The 19,821-nt window shown below is 34.3% G+C and overlaps 1 protein-coding gene across 1 annotated transcript in view; it reads right to left on the bottom strand.

The window, feature by feature from the left end:
- Nucleotides 1-8,882: 8,882 nt before the first annotated feature.
- The window catches only part of LOC135087020 (basement membrane-specific heparan sulfate proteoglycan core protein-like), a 235,366-nt gene continuing 224,427 nt past the window's right edge, over nt 8,883-19,821 (bottom strand). The window contains exons 81-82 of the mRNA XM_063981873.1: nt 15,962-16,103; nt 8,883-9,960 (exon numbers count right to left, since the gene is read on the bottom strand). Coding sequence (XP_063837943.1) covers nt 9,957-9,960; nt 15,962-16,103 — 146 coding nt within the window. The 3' untranslated portion in view covers nt 8,883-9,956. The remainder of the gene's footprint in view (nt 9,961-15,961; nt 16,104-19,821) is intronic.

Here is a 19,821-nt window from a genome sequence, read left to right as displayed (position 1 = left end):
GCCATGAATTTTTTTCTAACGTTTTGGAAAAACAATTCATGGCTTTTGCATGCCCCTGCTCACTCATCTTTGCTTGTGAGAGATTTTTTGGCTAAAAACAACACCACAATCATGCCTCAGACACCATTTTCACCGGATTTGGCCCCATGTGAATTTTTCTTGTTCCCAAAATTAAAGAGACCTTTGAAAGGACGGAGATTTGCAACGATTGAGGAGATAAAGACTGCATCGCTGGAAGAGCTAAAGGCTATACCGAAAAGTGCTTATGAGAAGTGCTTTGAGGATTGGAAAAACCGTTTGCATAAGTGTATTATATCTTAGGGGGATTACTTTGAAGGGGACAACATAAATATTGATAAATAAATAAATATTTTTTCTTAAAAATACAAAGTCACCTTACTTTTTGAACACACCTCGTATGCTACACTTAAAGTGTCTGAAAACAGGTTTTTGGTAATCATGGCAGCAATACGAAAAGTTGAAAAAAAAAATTATCCGTATTGCCACAGTATATATATGAGCTAAAGCAGTAGGTACGGAAACTTAGCCCTTTCGGCGAGTTAAATACCTACACTTCAACTGAGTGTTAGGGTTGGCACTCTTAATCTTTATAAAAAAATAGGGTTCTTACTTACTTATTTATTAAAACGTTTATTTAGGTTTTTTAATTATCAAATACCTAATGGAATAAATTAATTGACTAAGTAGTTAGCAAAAAAATAAAACGTTAATTAGGTTCTATAATGTTCGAATACATAATCGAATAAATTGATTAAGTATTATTAGAGGCCGGTAGAAGATCTATTCTCATAAATAAAATACCGGATACTTACTTTCACATACCTATTGCCTCATTTTAAATACAGTTCATCACTTAGTAGGTACCTACAAAAGCGTGCGGAGCAAATTACTTTATCAAATAGAACACAGCAAAAAAGTGTTAAAAAGCGTAATTACGTAATTTAAAAAGAACTATTACAAAATCAGATGTAAGCACTTTATTTAAAAAGTAATATTTAATCATTTTTACAATTCAGAATTATTACGAAGTTTAAAAAATGAAAGTTCTGGTTTTGAAAATGCCGAGTTCAAGCAGCCATATACTACGCAATACACTCGTGGCATGTTTTTAAAAATACAGCGGACAGTGCATGCAATAAAATTATTATTAAAAACACAACGCGCGCGACACTCGCGACGGATGGACTGCGAGGTTCGCTTAGAGCTCGTGTAAAGCGTGCGTCTGTGTGCGTGAGTCTGATTTCGAGCGTTTGTATGAAGCTTCCGTACTGTTTGATTTATCTACTGTGGTATTGCTATGATACAGGTCGGCTAAATTTGTTGACATTTTCAAAAATGCGCTCAGGCTATATGCTACGCGCAAAATGTCTGAAAACAAACTTTTTCGTAATACAATTATAAAATCTATGTACATTTTCACTATCAGACGTATTGCTATAATACCGACTGTCTTTTTTTTGACACAGCAGAAATGGCCTCCCACGCAGTTGCTACACTTTCGACCGTTACTACACACCTAGTCGGGTTCAGAATCATACAATCTAACGATTTTATAGGGTTTTTGCCGTAGCAAATGAGACATGGTATTGGTCGTGGGCTCTCGTACTATAAGGTCTTCCACATCTTAACCAAAAATTTACATAATATAATACTTTCATTTTTAATAAACTTGACTAAAGATCTAAATATTAATATTTATGTGTACTAGACCATAATTCTGTGTATGAAATGTGCAGTCCTTTGAGGCTTTTGTTCTTATTTCCCTGCAGAAATATTAATACTATTTTGTTTGATATGATTGCGATATGAATTCAATGGAATAATACGTCAGTTCTTTGACTTTCAGTAATAAATGTAGAGTTCTCTCCGCGAATAGAGCTGGAGCGAATACAAAGGTAGCCTTCCAGACTTCGGGTGAAATGGACATTCATTACATCTGTTTCCAGTGTTTGGTAAAAAGCAATATTGTACTGAGTTCTGGAATATATTTAATTGCGAAACTGGCTTTTCATGGACTGACAGTACCTAATAACCAGTTCAATTTTAATATCGCTGGATGGTTTTGCGCCTGAGGCAGGCACGTGAGAAAAGAAAGCGAGGTCTTAATTAATTTTATAGTGTAAGTACATTTCAAACTAATTTATAATGGGTTTTTGATAATACGAACTGGTTATGTAAAGTATACAGGGTGTTTGGCGGAAGGTTACACAAACTTTGCGGGTGTACCTAAAGGTAAGGTCATTTTAAGAATACAAGTTCGCCCTTTTGACCCTAAGTGAGCTACTTTTTTTTAATACAACACAAAATATATTTCCAATTTTCTTAAAAGTTCTAAATAACTAAATACGGACATTCGAAAATAATTAAAGAATTTTTCTTCGTCCTTCTTTATTTCACTGATAAGAGTAACAAATAGGATCCATAACGATCTCTATCCTGAATCAGTGGATGCACCCAGAACCTTTTGGGTCTTCTTTTTTTAATTCTTCTGTAAAGTAAGTATATCGCAACAGCTCGTTTCTGGTGTGTGTCCATGGCGACCTGGACCTCAACTGATCGTTAACTGCCCGTTTTGCAACCGCCCGTCGGCCGCTAACGTGGCGGGCGATGATCGGCGGCTGCGTAACGGCGCAAATAACAGGTCCCGTGTGTTTTGAAATTAAGGCGATTAGAGTCCTCAATCCGCGTCAAATGGACATTTTGTAAAGCCTACTCCTCTTTTACTGCTGGACAGAAATAGTTGAAAAAAATATATGTTATACAACAATTCAAGGACTACATTTGTGACGTTTGAATTTTCGCTACGTCTCTTTGTTTTGGATTAAAAAAATAAATACGGGACATCGATTTTTTACTTAAATTCCCTACTCCTCCAAAACGGCTATGTTAATTTAAAAGATTTTTGCACGAATAGATTAGGAATTCTTTAATCTTTAAATGACACGTTGCGTTTTTCAATCGAACATTACTTTCATTCATAAATTTTACTTTTGATAAATTCCGAACGTTTTGCTGTTGAGGGGGCCTTCGCGGGGTGCGGGCGGCAGTCGGCCGCTGGCCTTCAGACGGGGAGGTTGTGTCACTCGCTGCAAACTGACATTAGCGATCAAAATGAATTTTTTCTTTGGCTGAGTTGCACCACCTGACGTGACCTAACTTTGACCGTAGCTTTGGCGATAATCGGTGTTTTTTTGTATGGAGTTTGACAGATTTTTGACTTTTGTCAAATTTAAAATAAGATGGTGCAACCTAGTCTTTGTTTGACAATAGTTTTTATGTCAGAGTTGTTCATAGAGCACGTTCAGTCAGACGATACGATTGAATTAAAGCATGCTCGGACGCTATTATCTACCTAAATAGAATCTATTAGTGTAAAAAAATCGACTCCAAAAAAAAACGGCACTAGATAAGTAAAAGTTGAAAATATATTCCGTTATTTATTTACTAGGCCTTTGCAATCAGTATCCAAATTAGGAGCGAGTCAGAATCAGTAACTAAATCGATTTACGTGAAGAAAACAATTTATATTTTTCATACTTAGGCTCGGCGCAAATGGGCCATTTAGAATTAGATTTTCAATATATTTCTTCGCGAAAATACCACAGTTAAAAAAAATAAGATAAAGTGGTATTGATAAATTGTTCTATAGAGCTTATTAAAAAATGTGGATACTGATTACAAATGCCCGTATACAGGGTGGCCAAAACAGTGAGGTCTAAAAGAAAAATTCAGATTCCTTACATCAAGGTGTACCTAAATCACCCCCATGTATATTATACGATTGTGCTTAGTTTAGGAGATAGAGTTAATTTTGTGATATTTTAAAATTTTATGACCTAAAAGGCTTTAAACATTTTTATCTTTTTTTTGGGTTGACTTTTTTCAGATTTCTTTTTTTCGACAGATTTGTTATGAATTGCAGATGTTTGAAAAAAATAATCACCTTCCTATCTTTGATTCAAGATACAAAAGTTTTGCTAGAAACATTAAAATTATGCTTTTATCAGAACACTTTCAAATTTTCAACTTAAAAGTTTAAGTAAAAAAAAGAACTTCCATAGGTCCAAAACCATTTTAAAAACTGCGCCGTTTCCTGAACATTCATAATAATACAAAAAAACATGTACTTAATAGGCCACTATTTCCTGTAATCGGTCCACTAAAGTGGTAAATCGGAGATTCCGTTACATGTTTTTGACTTTCTTAGAATGAATTAATATTGGGAATCCTCTAAGTTTAGATCACGTAGAACAGATTTAGAGCAGTAACTGGACAGAACATGTTTTTATTCTCAACGAGGAAGCTCTTGTCCTTCATCACACCTGGTGGAAACTGATGATTATGCTGAAGGTGGAAGGGAACTTCAACTACAAAGGAACTATGGCTTCCTACCTCCAAATTCCGGAACACATTGTTATTTTAAGTAAGTTTTGATGAACATAAACCAAATATCCCTCCTTCTTCTTCTCACTGTAGTAGGTATTTCAAGGGTAATAGTAAAATGTACAACTGCCTCTGTCTTCAAATGGTAAGAGGTAAGCTTCAGAGGTCCCGGGTTTGATTCCCAGTGGAGGTGAAATTTTCTGCTCAGTTTGGTTGGTGGTAGGGTTTGATCTAAGTCTGCCTGGCTAGCAACTCTATTTTCCTAAGTCTGTCACTATAACAATAATGTTAATAGCATTACTGTATTCCGGCATTTGGAGGTAGGAAGCCATAGTTCCTCTGTAGTTGAACTTCCCTTCCACCTTCAGCCTAATCATCAGTTTCCACCAGGTGTGATGAAGGGCAAGAGCTTCCTCGTTGAGAATAAAAACATGTTCTGTCCAGTTATTGTCTCTAAATCTGTTCTACGTAATGTAAACTTAGAGGATTCCCAATATTAATTCACTCTGAGAAAGTCAAAAACATGTAACGAAATCTCCGACTTACCACATTAGTGGACCGATTACAGGAAATAGTGGCCTATTAAGTACATGTTTTTTTGTATTATTATGAATGTTCAGGAAACGGCGCAGTTTTTAAAATGGTTTTGGACCTATGGAAGTTCTTTTTTTTACTTAAACTTTTAAGTTGAAAATTTGAAAGTGTTCTGATAAAAGCATAATTTTAATGTTTCTAGCAAAACTTTTGTATCTTGAATCAAAGATAGGAAGGTGATTATTTTTTTCAAACATCTGCAATTCATAACAAATCTGTCGAAAAAAAGAAATCTGAAAAAAGTCAACCCAAAAAAAAGATAAAAATGTTTAAAGCCTACTAGGTCATAAAATTTTAAAATATCACAAAATTAACTCTATCTCCTAAACTAAGCACAATCGTATAATATACATGGGGGTGATTTAGATACACCTTGATGTAAGGAATCTAAATTTTTCTTTTAGACCTCACTGTTTTGGCCACCCTGTATAATGATTGATATTTTCGGAGTCGGTGACAGCCTACCTTTTGGTGATTCGTTTTGGAGTTGGTTTTAATTTTTGGTGAAAATTAATTTATTTCATGCCTTTAGTAGACTATAGGTACTCAATAGACCTTGTTGTTGCCACTGAAGGTGCATAGGTACACAGTACATTGATACCATATTTTTCAAATTAAAAAGTTTCGTCGATAAAAACTGCAATCCTCTTATAAGATGATGAATTTTGGGAGCATGTCATGAAACTAAAATTATTAGCATAACGTAAATGCGCCTATTACCGCCAGTTTAAGCTGACTTCGGATAAACGTTAGAAAATTAGACATAAGACGTGGTGATAGAAAAGACATTTTAATTTATTTATAACAATGATGAAGTAATCTTTCAATTCAAGTAGTAAAAATGAGTATTCAATCACACAATAATTAATAAATAGCAATTTAATCTGAAAAAGCAGTTGTTTCTATTACCGACCTATAGACGAGGTGTGTTTCTATTAACGTTTTTTCTGTTTCTATTACCGACCGCTAAGAATATTGCTCTTCAATTGTTTATATTCCAAGAGGCACGGGTTCGATTCCTACTATACCCACTTGATTTTTTCAAGTTAAAATTGTTTTGCTTTTAGTTTTAGTTATTTGTTTTTTTTTTTCAAGTTATTATTTTTTTATTATTAAAAGAGAAAAGGCACGCTTCTCGAAAATAAATAAATAATCAAGCAAAAATAGTAGAATAATAAATTCCTCTATTATACTTGATTACGCGGAACCCGGTATTCTAGTGAGTAGTGGGGGTCATTATTTAAACTATATTTATTGAGTTTTAATAAAAATTAATTTTCATTTAATATTTTATTGTTATTTTTAATTTGACTATAATTTTAAATTAGTTTTTGACCTATGTTTTTTGATTTTAATTGTGTGTAATTGTGTATTTTAATTTAAACTATGGACAATTGGAAACTGTCTGTATAATTATTTTATATAATTTTTTTTATTATTCAAAAGATCTGAAAAAGTTACATAGTAGTTGTGATAATGCATGATTGGTTTGGCGTCATGTCATAAATGTTAGTTATATACAAAATACAGGCTTATAAGTCTTCGTAGGTGCGTTATAGTTATGAGGCGGTAATAGAATTAAGTATGAATATTACTTTATTCTATTAGCGACCGTAAAAAAAAACAGTAACCAGCTAAAATATCTACTTTAAAGAAGACGTAATCAGTGAAGTATCATTTTTATTAGGTTTATTTTATATCAAATAGGTACTAATTAGAATTTAACAGGTTTTTATAAAATCTATTGTCATACATTATTAGAGATATTCCTTAATGTTCATTGCAGTTTTATGCCAAAACTATGACAATTAACGTATGGCGTTAATTGATTTAATTATGTGAAATATTCTTATGAATCGATCACGACAACAAAATGGAGGTTAAATGCGTAATTAAAGATATAAATACTAAAACAAAAAACTTTATCAAAATTCTAACAACGCCATGGGTCGTTATTAGGAACAAAATTATGAAAAGTGTTTCTATTACCGCCCTTATTTAAAATTGTATTTAAGCCACAAAAATACAGCGAGAGGGCTATATTGAGGGTTTATTAAGGAAACTAAAGTACGAATTAATATTGTTATGCAAAAACATGTTGGTATACTAATTTTGAATGTGTTAAAATCGCTAATTAATAACAAGGTGCACCTTAAGTAGCTGGGAGCGCGTCAGTATGAAAAGTGCGGCCGTTGCGGGCGCGTCCCATTTAATGTCAAATAACTCCTTTTACTGGTTATTTACGAATACAAACTTTAATCGTTTTGATAGTCAATAAACATATCTAGATATTTTTTAGGTAACGTGTTTTCTGGAACCTGTTATTATGTCTTTTATGAAAGAAAGAAAAATAGGGCGGTAATAGGATACAAATTTTGGGGGGTCGTTAATAGGCGCACTTACGTTACAAAAACTTGTTTTAAAAAAAGGTTTTTTCTTTTAATTTATTTTTTTATTTATGATGCGGAATTTGCTGCGGCGTAGTAGCAAAGATTTTTCGTTATGTAGCTCGTAATAATTTCGAAGAATAGGGATGTTTCCTGGGTAAAGCAAGAGTTTGAATTAGTCCGTCGGTCAACTTACCAAAAAAATACTTTAAAATGTATTTTTCACTTTTTTAAACTTATGAAAATTTAAAGAGATAAAGCGCGCCAAGTTCAGAAGAGGCCCATGACGTTAAGGCGTGCTTAAAACTGTTGCGATTTGTGACGTCACGAGAATTTCATCGCATCATAACTTCGTAATTACTTGTTTGTTGACAAATAAAAATATCCCGTGTCCAATATTTTTTGATAGTGTAATTGACGTACTAAAAGTGTTTTTTTAAGAAACTTGCCTATTCCTACGGCCACATTCCAGCTCCTGTTTGCCTTTGAGAATTGAAGTAGGTAGGTACTCGTGATTTTTAAAGTAGCTTACTTACATAATATTACTTACTTATATTTATATAAATAAATAAATACAAATCAAACGAGCCTAAACTCGATGGAATCGTTTAATCCCGGAGTTGCTATGGGGCCACTGGCATTCCAGCTCTATCATCAGATCGACTCCATGTCATCACAATATTGCATTGTCATCCGAATGGATATACCTACATGTAGTATATCCAAAATTTTAACTCAATCAGTTGTTGAAGGATTTCCAATAAAAAGACGAGATTAAACACATTTTCAGTTTATTCTTCATAAGTGACACAAAGAGAATGACAATAGACAAAAGAAGAAACATTTGCTTTTTTAAACCATAGACAATACTACTATGTGTTCCAATACCTACAGTCGTCGTCAGGAAGTTGGTCTAACAAATTCAGCTTGCAAGATTCCACCCGAAGTTACCTACATATTACATGTTCAAATTTCGAGAACGGCTGAACCGACAAAATCATTAGAAAATTTACGAAAAAATTAAAAAAAAAAATCCCGTACAAAATGTTCATGGATTGTGTTATTTTTATTAAATACCTTTACGCCTGAGTTAAATGACACCGACATCAAGGTTCATCAATTCAAGTTTAAAATAATAGGCAGTAATGTGATGAAAAAAGAGCTTCTATTCTGTATCTACCTATGCCCGTGTAATTTTGATCGGTGTCAAATCGGAGTTTTCGTGCGGGGTGCGCGGGTGTTTCGCGTGGCGTGAAGGTCAAACGCCCAAGGTCATTGAGGACTCTAATCGCCTTAAACCGCAATTCCCCCACCGCGGCGGCCGCAGGTGAAAATCGCGCCGTGAGTTCTTAGCCTAAAGGACCCTACTGAAGAATTTGATTTTAAATTCTCAAAAATTACATCCTCATTATAAATGACTGATTAAATAAAATTGCTTAACAATAACTGAGGGTCTCTGAACACTGTGGTAGATCAAAATAAATAATACTCAGCAAAAAGATTTCATCGTTTATTTTTAGATTTATTTGTTCACTTAGCAGCAATACATGGATAGTCTATTAACATAGTTACAGGCAGGTTCGTTGAAAGTAGTGACGATATACATACTTTAGAATTAAAACATGACATTACAACTTTAACAGTATCTACTTTGAAATCTTAAATGTCACATGGTGACCTTAGCTTAGCTAAATATAAACACATTTAATGCACATACATTTCGATTATTTATTATTAACTACAAAGAACTGGATTGCCGATCACTGGCGCTACAAAAATAAGTTAAATGCCACCAAAGTTGTAAGAAACAATTCACAAATATTTTAATTGTGAATTTGAAAAAAAAAATCTTAATTACTTAAAAGTAGTGAATTCGTTGCTTCACGAAGCGAAGAGAATCTATTAATAAAAAGCAAACAAAAATGGCAGTGGTAAAAAAATAAAATAATATGTTAACCCAGTCATAACTTTTGGCACATGTCAATAACTTTGTCATACGAATTGTGCAAATTATTCAATTTCCATAGCCAACAATGTACAAAAAGAGGAACTTGCGATAAATAAAAATAAAACGTCATAAAATAAACCGATAGAGCATAAAACTGCTATCAAGCTTACTATAAGGGAATTGTAAAATTGTTATATAATTAGTAAATAGTTGCCTAGCTACATACAATTATTCAATCTTATGGCACCGTCTGTCGCCACAGCGTCCGCTGGGCCTCACCCCTAGGTCACATTAATCTTATTAACATTAACATGAATTATTTAACAGTAAACTTTAATTACTAAATTTATTTCGTATTGTCGAATGTTGAAATGTCCTTAGTACTAAAAGTTACGTAAATTTTCAATAAAATCTTCACAAATTAAAACAATCCGAATAGATTTTGTAACATGAATTGAAATCACATAGTTCACTAGAGATTTTGATACAATGAATATTTTTTTGTTTACAATTGACGCATAGTTTTTTGGAACTTTGAAAGACTAAATAACATAGATAATGTATAACATTCACAATATTGACCTTAAAACGAGAAGTTACATGAAGTCCACGTCATCACACCCTCAGCTGAAAAAAAAAGAAATACGTTATTTATGTACCTAACAAACATTATTTTGATAAGTAGGTTGATATGAAACTACGTCTTAAGTGAGATTTCAACCTAGGCAGCTGCGTAAGTAGCTGCGTGTTTCATCCCATGTTTTGGCAAATATTTATAGAATATTAGATAATGTATTGATTTCCAATGTACGACGAATCAATATAATGGTGAATTCCGGGATAATTTTAGCGATAAGGATAATAAAAATATCGGGCAATGACATCTATGTTTTTGGCTCGCTCTTCTGCTCCTGCATAGTTCAACACTTGCTTGCATGTATTGATCAGCATTTGAACAGATTAAGGGCAATCTCAAGCGTATTAAATAAAGTAGGTATAGTATACTAATCGTTACGAGTAAAATATTTATGACAGAAACATAATCGTGCAGGCGTCGATTACGATTAGACCAAACCTACGAAGTCAGAGTGATTGCTTAAAAAAAAAGAAGTTTACCCACCTTTGACGTCCATGCAGTCCATAGTGTTAAGTCTAATAAAAGTGCACAAGATATATGGATGGCGTTAGAGCCAGGAACAGGCCCAAGTTAAGGTTAGGTCGGGAGTGGGAGTTGAAGTGGTAGCGGGGCGGGGGGGACTCGAACACCTCGACCTCTTCGAAGAACGGATAAACATCAGGGAACATGGAGCTGGGAATCCAAGGCAGCGTGAAAGTTAATAGCATTGTTAGTGTTAGTAATAATTATATCCATTAATTAAACATTAATATTTTATTAAACTCTGTGGTGTGTTATTATTATGGTCTGCCTAACATCCATTTATTATTTCTGTGATTAAATGCGAGGCTATATTTATATTGCTATCTGATTATCTGCATAATATTTCGTATTAGAAGAGAGCAAATGAAACCATATTTTTCTTCGGTTGACGGAAAAGTGACGTTTTTTTTTTTTCTTTTAAATTACTTTTTTCTGTCCTTGACACTATCTGTGCAATTGTGCATATATTTAATTTATTACTGGAATATAATTGGTTTTGTAATTAAGACGCACGGTGTTAATGCATTTTCTCAGCTTTGTAGAGTAAAATAACTAAGTTACTTCAGTGCCCTAGGTAAAGGATATCCGTTCTAGGCACATTGATATCTAATTACTCTTGATGGTCGAGCCGACGCTACAAAGCTATCCTCTCAAAGCGCTACCCGGCGATTGATTTTCTATCATGTCTGCCTACGCAAATGTGGAAAGGACAATGACCAAAAATGTATGGAGTGTGGTCCAAATGTCCACCACTAACGAGACCTATGTAGTAAAATAGTCTACTAAATACTGATTCATTATAACCAAACCGCAATCAAAAATATGCTGTCAGTAAAAAGTTATTACTGAATGAAAAGTCTGTTTTTTACCCTTTCATCCGAAAAATGTTCTTGATTATCATTCTATCCATTGCACATTTTGGACTAATCTACGCATGTTGTGTCATATCGCATGTAGCGCGGGGTTATAGATGAATTTTATCAAATATTATACTAGCTGTGCCTACGACTTTGTACGCCTGAAAATAGTTTGAATAATATTTCCCATTTTTACAACATTTGTATTTACTGCTCCGCCCCTATTGGTTGTAGGGTGATGTTATTTATCCTAAAACCATCCCTGATAAATGGGCTATCCGTAACAAAAAGAATTTTTCAAATCGGACCTAGTTCCTGAGATTAGCGCGTAAACTACTGCAATTTTTCAAACAGTCATAACTTTTTACTGACAGCTTATTTTTTTTTCGTCCCATACTGAAAGTCAATCTCTATTTAATGGACTATAAGCCAATATAGGTCTCATTAGTGGTGGACATTTGGACCACTTTTGGTCATTGTCCTTTAGAAGTACTTACACATGTATTTCACAATAAAATGAACAAAAAAGTTGTAATTTGTACTTTTATCTTAAACTGGTCTGTGTCAACTTCACATACCTTTAAGTCAAAGGGACATCAAAATTACAAAATAAGTCTTTGAGAATTAAAAGGTCGTGCCTACTTTATAGAGCCTTAAAATTAAAAATTATTTATAGAGCCTCGTTCCCGTTTTATCATCTTTTTCGTGTTCTACTCAAATTAGTCATTTTCTACGCTTCTAGAGATTATAAATCTCTAAATATTATTGTCTCGTTTTACTGCACTACTTATTTTTACTAGAAAAGCACCAACGAATAACAGGTATGACAAAAATCTTTTAAAGCTAAACGTGGTTAGCTAAGCGCGTTACACAAATACATTTAGCAATGCTCGATAGACTACCGTCAAGAGTCCAGCTGTAGTCGTCTCGCGTCGGGCTTTATGTTTGTTCGTCTGTGTAACATCTACATTACAAAGTACCAACCACCCACCACTTCCGGGAACGGAAGCTTAGTAGCGTCACGGTACAGGTAAACCGTGATTTCACGGAAAATGCGACGATGCACGGTGGTGCTATCGTCTTATTGACAAGTCTTAAGTTATGAACATATCTTAGCACTTTAATACTCAGCTACTTACTCGCAAATGGATACCAGGAAACGTATATTTTTGTTATTGCTTGCTTTTAAATGAACATAATTTTTGATGTTTTTTTACTTCATAATTTTATAAGTATTTAGTTTTGGAATTTGTTATGAAAAATGTTTTAGTTCTCGATTTAGCTTTGATACGATAACGCGTGTGCTTTAGTATGATTTTTGTAAAACTTTGTCTCGCCTTATCAGTCCTAACGAACCCTAGCCACCTCCGAGGATACCTCCTCAAAATTCCCACCTCGTCTTGGCTGCCCTTTGTTATGACTTAAAAAAATCAAACGATTCAATAGAACATGCATCGATTTCAAAAGTTAATAAATTATATTCTGAAAAAGTAGTATTGAAATCGGACTGGAAACAAAAAGTTACAAGTGTTTAAACTTTGTATGGAAAAAGCTGAGCGTGACGTCAAATGTCACCCGCCCATAGTAACTTGTATGGGACTCTGCGTGTCGTTCTAACATGTCTAATAGATAAGTGCCACTTGTGGTCTTAACTGAATAAATATTTTTGATTTTTGATTTTGAATGACGTCATGAGATCTCTAACGTCGTCTTTAACATAGACATCTTTAAAAAAAATTGTTAAGGAAAAGCACTGATTAATTTGATAATGCCAAGGCTACTGAAATGTGAGAAATAAAAACCTTGCATATTCCCTATTTGCTTTTACTGGAACTCTTCAAAGGGATAGTTGAATGAAAACGTCCGTCCATCGAGCCACTTTAGTGGTCGCCGTAATTACATTGTCTATACAAAGTATCTTTATGTATAATAATTACATAGTTCTTTGATGCCATAGACGCTATAGAGTATTGCAGGTGCCATCAGACTACAAAGGCCCATCCGATAAATGACAAAGACACGGAGTTTTCTTCAATTTATTTTCTTGTCAACACAGGCCGGAAGTAGTTTAATATGAAATTTAATATGCAGTTCACTTAGATAGGAAAATTAATTGTTTTATTTGCAGTGAAGATAATTTGAATTACATTATATTCAGTGCCCACAGCACGGTGCTAGCCTTCTGCGAAGTACCTACGCTTAGAAAAATATGTTTTTTACTCTCAATAACAAATTAATCCCGATTATTTGCTAAGCAACTAATGATGATCCGCTTTGCGATCAATCGATTAAATTTTTAGAGTTCAACCTGATCGTACGGCGTGAACCAAAAAATTTTCACTTTTGTGAAAATAATGCTACTTACTAATTCGAAGATAACAATTTTTTGAAAAGATGTTTATGATGATACTTGTGATCTGTTGTTGCCTTGAGGCAATCATCACATACGTAAATTATTGTCCAAATATTTATTCCCAAATTCTCAAGGGAAGATCAGGTCGAACAAAGAAACTAGAGTTGTAATTAATAAATATATTATATTATAGACAGAACCGCCAAGTTAATCAAAATCACGCTTAGCCATGTTTATTAAACCCTAGTTAGTAATCGCTAATTTTATCCGTGGTTTTTGTTTGGCATAAGTTCTTCTTCATTCGTGTGGGTAGCAAGGTAGCAACAACCCGTGTAACTATATTAAAACAAAATTATATTACAAATCGAGCTGAGAAAAACAGATTAAAACCTATTTATAAATTACATGCGTAAGAACTTAGGCACCCACCTGGGGGTTCCCTACTTGTGTTCGAAAGTTGATAGTTCGATTTTTATTATACCGAACACGCTGTGTCGGTAGTTCAGTTGTGCGATATTTTATTGTATCGATGCTTTATTGGTGCGATGTAACGTTTGTGCGAAAAATTATGTAGCGAAAAACCCTACGGCGATTGATCATTATTTCGATAATTTATTCCTTCAATAGTACCTAATGTCGGTTCGAAATGCCTACTAGATATTAAATAGTCCTGTGATTTAACTAAATATCATACCTACCTACATAATATCTTCATTGTTTTTATTATTTATCAATTTTAGGAATTAGGAAGACAGGCAATAAATTAACAACACATTAAGTAATCATTTAAATGTTTTATTTTCATAAACAAAAAATAAACAAAACTTTTAAATTAAAAAATTATATTATGCGTACATTTTCAAACACATTTTAACAATAAAAATGCAAAAAGCTCTTAAAAAGGAAGAAGTTCCATAATATCATTACGTTTTTTTTAATTTAAAATTAATTAAAAGTTTTGTTTATTTTTTGTTTATGAAAATAAAACATGTAAATGATTATTTAATGTGTTGTTAATTTATGGCCTGTCTTCCTAATTCCTAAAATTGATAAATAATAAAAACAATGAAGATATTATGTAGGTAGGTATGATATTTAGTTAATTCACAGGACTATTTAATATTTAGTAGGCATTTCGAACCGACATTACTATCGAAGGAATAAATTATCGAAGTAATGATCATTCGCCGTAGGGTTTTTCGCTACAGAATTTTTCGCACAAACGTTACATCGCACCAATAAAGCATCGATACAATAAAATATCGCACAACTGAACTATCGACACAGCGTGTTCGGTATAATAAAAATCGAACTATCAACTTTCGAACACAAGTAGGGAACCCCCCACCTGGTATTAATATTACCATTTTGTTAGCAGAATATTATTTCTTGGATGTACTTCAGAGCTTCTTAAATAGCTCTATTGGTTGTCACAATATTCATACGTTGTTAGTTGCTATCAGTCCGCGATTGACAGGCATTTTTTATTTAGTTACATTCCTAGGGTTGTGCACGGATCCATTTGCTGATAGCCTTTAGGTACGTCTATTTGTGCGTTATGTCTCTGTGGAAGCTTAGTCAAATCTGTTCATGCATTGAATCTGTTTGTAGGTGTATTCGTCCGTTGGATGTACTATTGACGCAATACTAACATTGATGAATACGTCATACGAGTATTACGTATGTTAGAGATTTGCATTATAAATATGGCGTATGAGAAGCGATTGCAATTACTGCAGATACATTAACTTATTGACAGCTGGGAAAATACAAAAGTGGGTTAGTTTTATTATACATTATTGCATTGTTGGTTTTTGGAACAAAGTAAAATGGTTCTTATTTAGCGCTTCCATTTTGCACTCACACATAAATACCATGTCCCTGTTCGATAAAACTGTTAGTAGGTACCCCAGCAATGGATGTAGTTAAACAGTGTCAGACCTAATGGTTAGTTTAGATTTGTAGCACAGAATAAACATTATTACAAAGAGGGTTGAAGCAAGTGATTATTGAATTAATATTGATTAAACCATCGCCAGTTACAAAGTAGGCTAGCTTGATACAATGTTTCTTGACATTTTTCGTCCATTAAGGCCTCAATCTTAGGTAGTGGTTCAGAACGGACTACTATGCCGAGAGGTTCTATTCTCGGCCGGGTAGAAATTGAAATGATGCTTATTGCCCGAGCGCACTTTGTCGTAGGCTGTCTTCTGATCCTTTCTATATTGTGGCGTACGTTCGTAAAGGCTGTGTACTCACTTCCTGCACCGTTGAGTGTTGCGCCCGGCGACGGCGGTGCGGCCCAAGTTGATGCCGCGTTCCGAGTTCATAAGTTCAATCTGCTCGACGCACCCGGTCAGCCCCGGGTAATGGTTAACGTTCAGTCTGTCGGGGATGCCACCTGTAACAATGTATGAGTTAAACAAATGCATCTTGAGTCAGTTAACTGAGAACAGTTTTAATGTAGGTGTCAGACTGGCTGACTCGATATCCGATGAACTCGCATGCGAACCCCGCCGCGCCGCTCAACCATTGTCGTGAACCCCCTCGTAATCACAAGCATATACAGGGTGGAATTGTGTAATGCCACCTGGAGGGAAAGTACTCTTAATATTGTAGATAGAATTTTTTTCTCAAAGAAAACATTCCTTTATTTTTGAAAAGAAATAAAACTGCATTCAAAGATTTCCAAAAAATTGCTTGCCACACCCGGGATTCGAACCAACTAAAATCTGTTTTAAAAATTACACCCTGTATTTTTATTGCATCGATCGTTAGGGTTAAGAAAGTATAAGGATGAAAACTCTCTAACAATCTTGATAAATCAAATGAAAGCATGAACGCATGAAATCTTAAATTATTTTAATTATGTGCAGGAAATTGTAAGGGATGGTAGAGAATTTTCGAAAAAAAAAATCAAAAATCTTGGAATGCAGTTCTCTTTCTTTTCAAAAATAAAGAAATGTTTTCTTTCAGTAATATTTTCTATCTACAGTATTACGAGTACTTTCCCTCCAGGTGGCATTACAAAATTCCACCTTGTATAGCTTAGTACGAGGGGTAAACGGGACTATTTCCTAGTAAATTGTGCAATACAAATTAGGCACTAAAATACATTTATTTAAAGGGTTGTCAAAAGTTAAAATCTACTAAAATTCATGGTTCAATTAAGGATATAATTTAGGCGAAAATAATATGACCTTTTTAAAATTCCAGAGATTTTTGTTTGAATTTTAAAATTCAAAACTTAAGTATGATCCTATTTCTTAATCTTCCAAAACCTATCAGATCGTCCACATCAAGATAAAGCAATATTGTTATTACGTAATTCCTTACCATTTTAGATGTAGACTGCCTTTGTAAACCGAATTGTATTTGATGTACGAACACAAAAGCTTTGTTCGACCGTTGTTGTTACCAAAGGTTAGGGGAAAACACACAGGCAATTATAGTCGTCGCATGATCGCGTCGTCTACTTCTAAAATAATATTAAATGGATACTTATAGGAAAGTTAAAATTTAATCCAAAGTCAAGGTCTTAAAAAAATTCTCATGGATTTTTTAAATAATTATTTACCTAACCTTCTTTGTTTTATCAGTTCGTTAGCCTAAAGCGGAAACAAATAGGTTAAGTCAGGAACGAAGAAATTACTAAAGCCTGGTCCGTGAGCACGTAGAATCCCGTCCAATGAACGGGATTCTACGTGTGCTCACGGACCAGGCTTTAATCAAAGGTCTTACAAATTGTCACTTAGTAAACAATAAAATTGAATAATTTTGAATTTGTTTTTAGGGTTCCGTACCTCAAAAGGAAAAAACGGAACCCTTATAGGATCACTTTGTTGTCCGTCTGTCCGTCCGTCTGTCAAGACCCTTTATCTCAAGAACGCGTGAACGTATCAAGCTGAAATTCACACGAAATACTCAGGTCTATTGTCCCTTTAAGCTGTGAAAATATCAAACTTCTAAGCCAAGCCAATCAAAAGATACAGCCGATTATGTCGATATTTTCAACAAATTTTCGACACTCGCAAAGGAATCAAAACCTACAGGATACTTCCCGTAAACTCAGAATCTTGAAATTTGGCATAAAGCATTGTCATATAATGCAAATATAGGAAAAATTGCGAAAATTACATTTTTTTAGTTATATAATATAATAAAAATATTTTAATAAAATGAAACTTACTACCTTATTTCTCACGAACGAATAAAGGTATCAAATTGAAATTTATACCAAATACCTAGATCTATTGTCCCTTTAAGAAGTAAAAAAATCAAACTTCTTAGTTAACGCGATCAAAAGATACAGCAGTTTATACCGACACCTTAGACGAATTTCCGTCACACGCTAGGGAATCAAAACCTACAAGGTACTTCCTGTGAACTCAGAATCTTGAAATTCGGCACGAAGCAACGTTATATAGTACAGATAAAGGAAAAATTGCGAAAATGATAAATTTGAAGTTATATAAAATTTAAAATATTATTTTTGCTTACATGACATAAAATTTTTTTTTAATAATTATAAACTTACTACCTACCCTTTTTCACATGAACGCGTAGAGATATTAAAGTTGAAATTCATATCAAACACTTCTTAAATCTAATTGCCTCTAAACTGTGAGAAATTCTAAATCAACGCAAAAATTCAAAACGCTGACCTATAATGCAAATATAGGAAAAATAAATAAATAAAAAATAATCATACCGCATATTTTGAAATTCGCCACTACTCGCAACGGAATCAAGTAAGTAATTTGATTTAATACGTCATAAATTGTAAACCGCTACGTTTGTACGGCGGAACCCTCGGTGTGCGAGCCCGACTCGCACTTGGCCGGTTTTTTTTTTAAGTAAGACATAGTGCGAAAATTTTTTAAAGAAACTGATTTCTATAACCGGGAAGAGCCTGGATGAAGGCAACGTAGGACCGTTCATTGTGGAAAACCTTTGGAGAGGCCTTTGTCCAGCAGTTGACGTCATTTGGCTGAAACAACGACCACGACGAACCAGACTAAAGTCGCGGAGCCGTTAGTAATAGCTTTCAGGGTTGTTTGTTTCATACAATACTCAGTCACATCTTACTGGCTTTATCTAGGTATTGTTCACGTTTGTCACGTGACGTTGCCGGACACCTTTGTAAAATCTCCTTTGTTTGTTTGTGCGCAGCGAGAACTGGTAAACTAGCTAAAGCCAATATTATAATTCCAGAGAACACGTAGCCTGGCTTTTAGCACCTATCGGGTATTAGATCTGATTCTGAGTATCACACATCAGCGATCTTACCTATTGCCATGTATTCGCGTTTGTCAAAGGAAGATAACATACAGCTCTCCGGAGCCGTATTTACAGACCTCCTCAGAAATCAGCTGATCCGCTTAATATTACTTACGCTCAAACAAGACCTGACATGTATTCTGTATTGCAACTTAAAGCGGTAATGAACAATAATTATGCCTGCTCAATTTTGCGGAACTCATAATGAAAGATAACTGCGAATAGATTGCTATAGGTGAACCAACACGATGAATGCCCGACGAGGCGTACGCTGCCGCCGGTGTGTTTTGAACGGAATTTTGTTAATGCACTCGCCCGTTGCGGCGCCAACGTATAGGAACAGCAAATATGCGACCGGTTGCAACAAGGGTTACCCTACCAGGCTTATAATACACTCAGCGGCACGGAATTTGGCCCAAGCCTAAACAACGAGATATGAGGCCAAATAGGTGTTATATACCTAAATTTTGTATGACATGTTAACAGAACATTTGTTGTTGTTAATTTAAGAGGCTAGATTAATAAAAAAATGCGTCTCTTTAACTTTTTTGACTCTAGAAACGCATTTCGTTGTTGGAGCGTAAAGAGTACGGGTAAGTTTAAATTCGATATTAAATGTTGTAAGGGTTTGGCGTTTTGTTTTTTGTTTTTAAATTAATCTTAGGGTTATTCTCGTTGCCATAATTTGAGAATAATGTCCTTTACTTCGGCTCAAGTTGCTCAAATAGTGTTGCTTAGAAGTCACGGGCGTATGCAGCGGGAGATGGCTGAAACTTTCAATTTATGGCGTACAGACTTAAGATACACGTTATAAATGCATGACCAGACCGCCTTTTACA

This window comes from Ostrinia nubilalis, chromosome Z (genome assembly GCF_963855985.1).
Source record: "Ostrinia nubilalis chromosome Z, ilOstNubi1.1, whole genome shotgun sequence".
NCBI classification, from domain to species: domain Eukaryota; kingdom Metazoa; phylum Arthropoda; class Insecta; order Lepidoptera; family Crambidae; genus Ostrinia; species Ostrinia nubilalis.
Note: the sequence above shows the minus strand (reverse complement) of the source record. Positions and strands in the feature narration are given on the sequence as shown.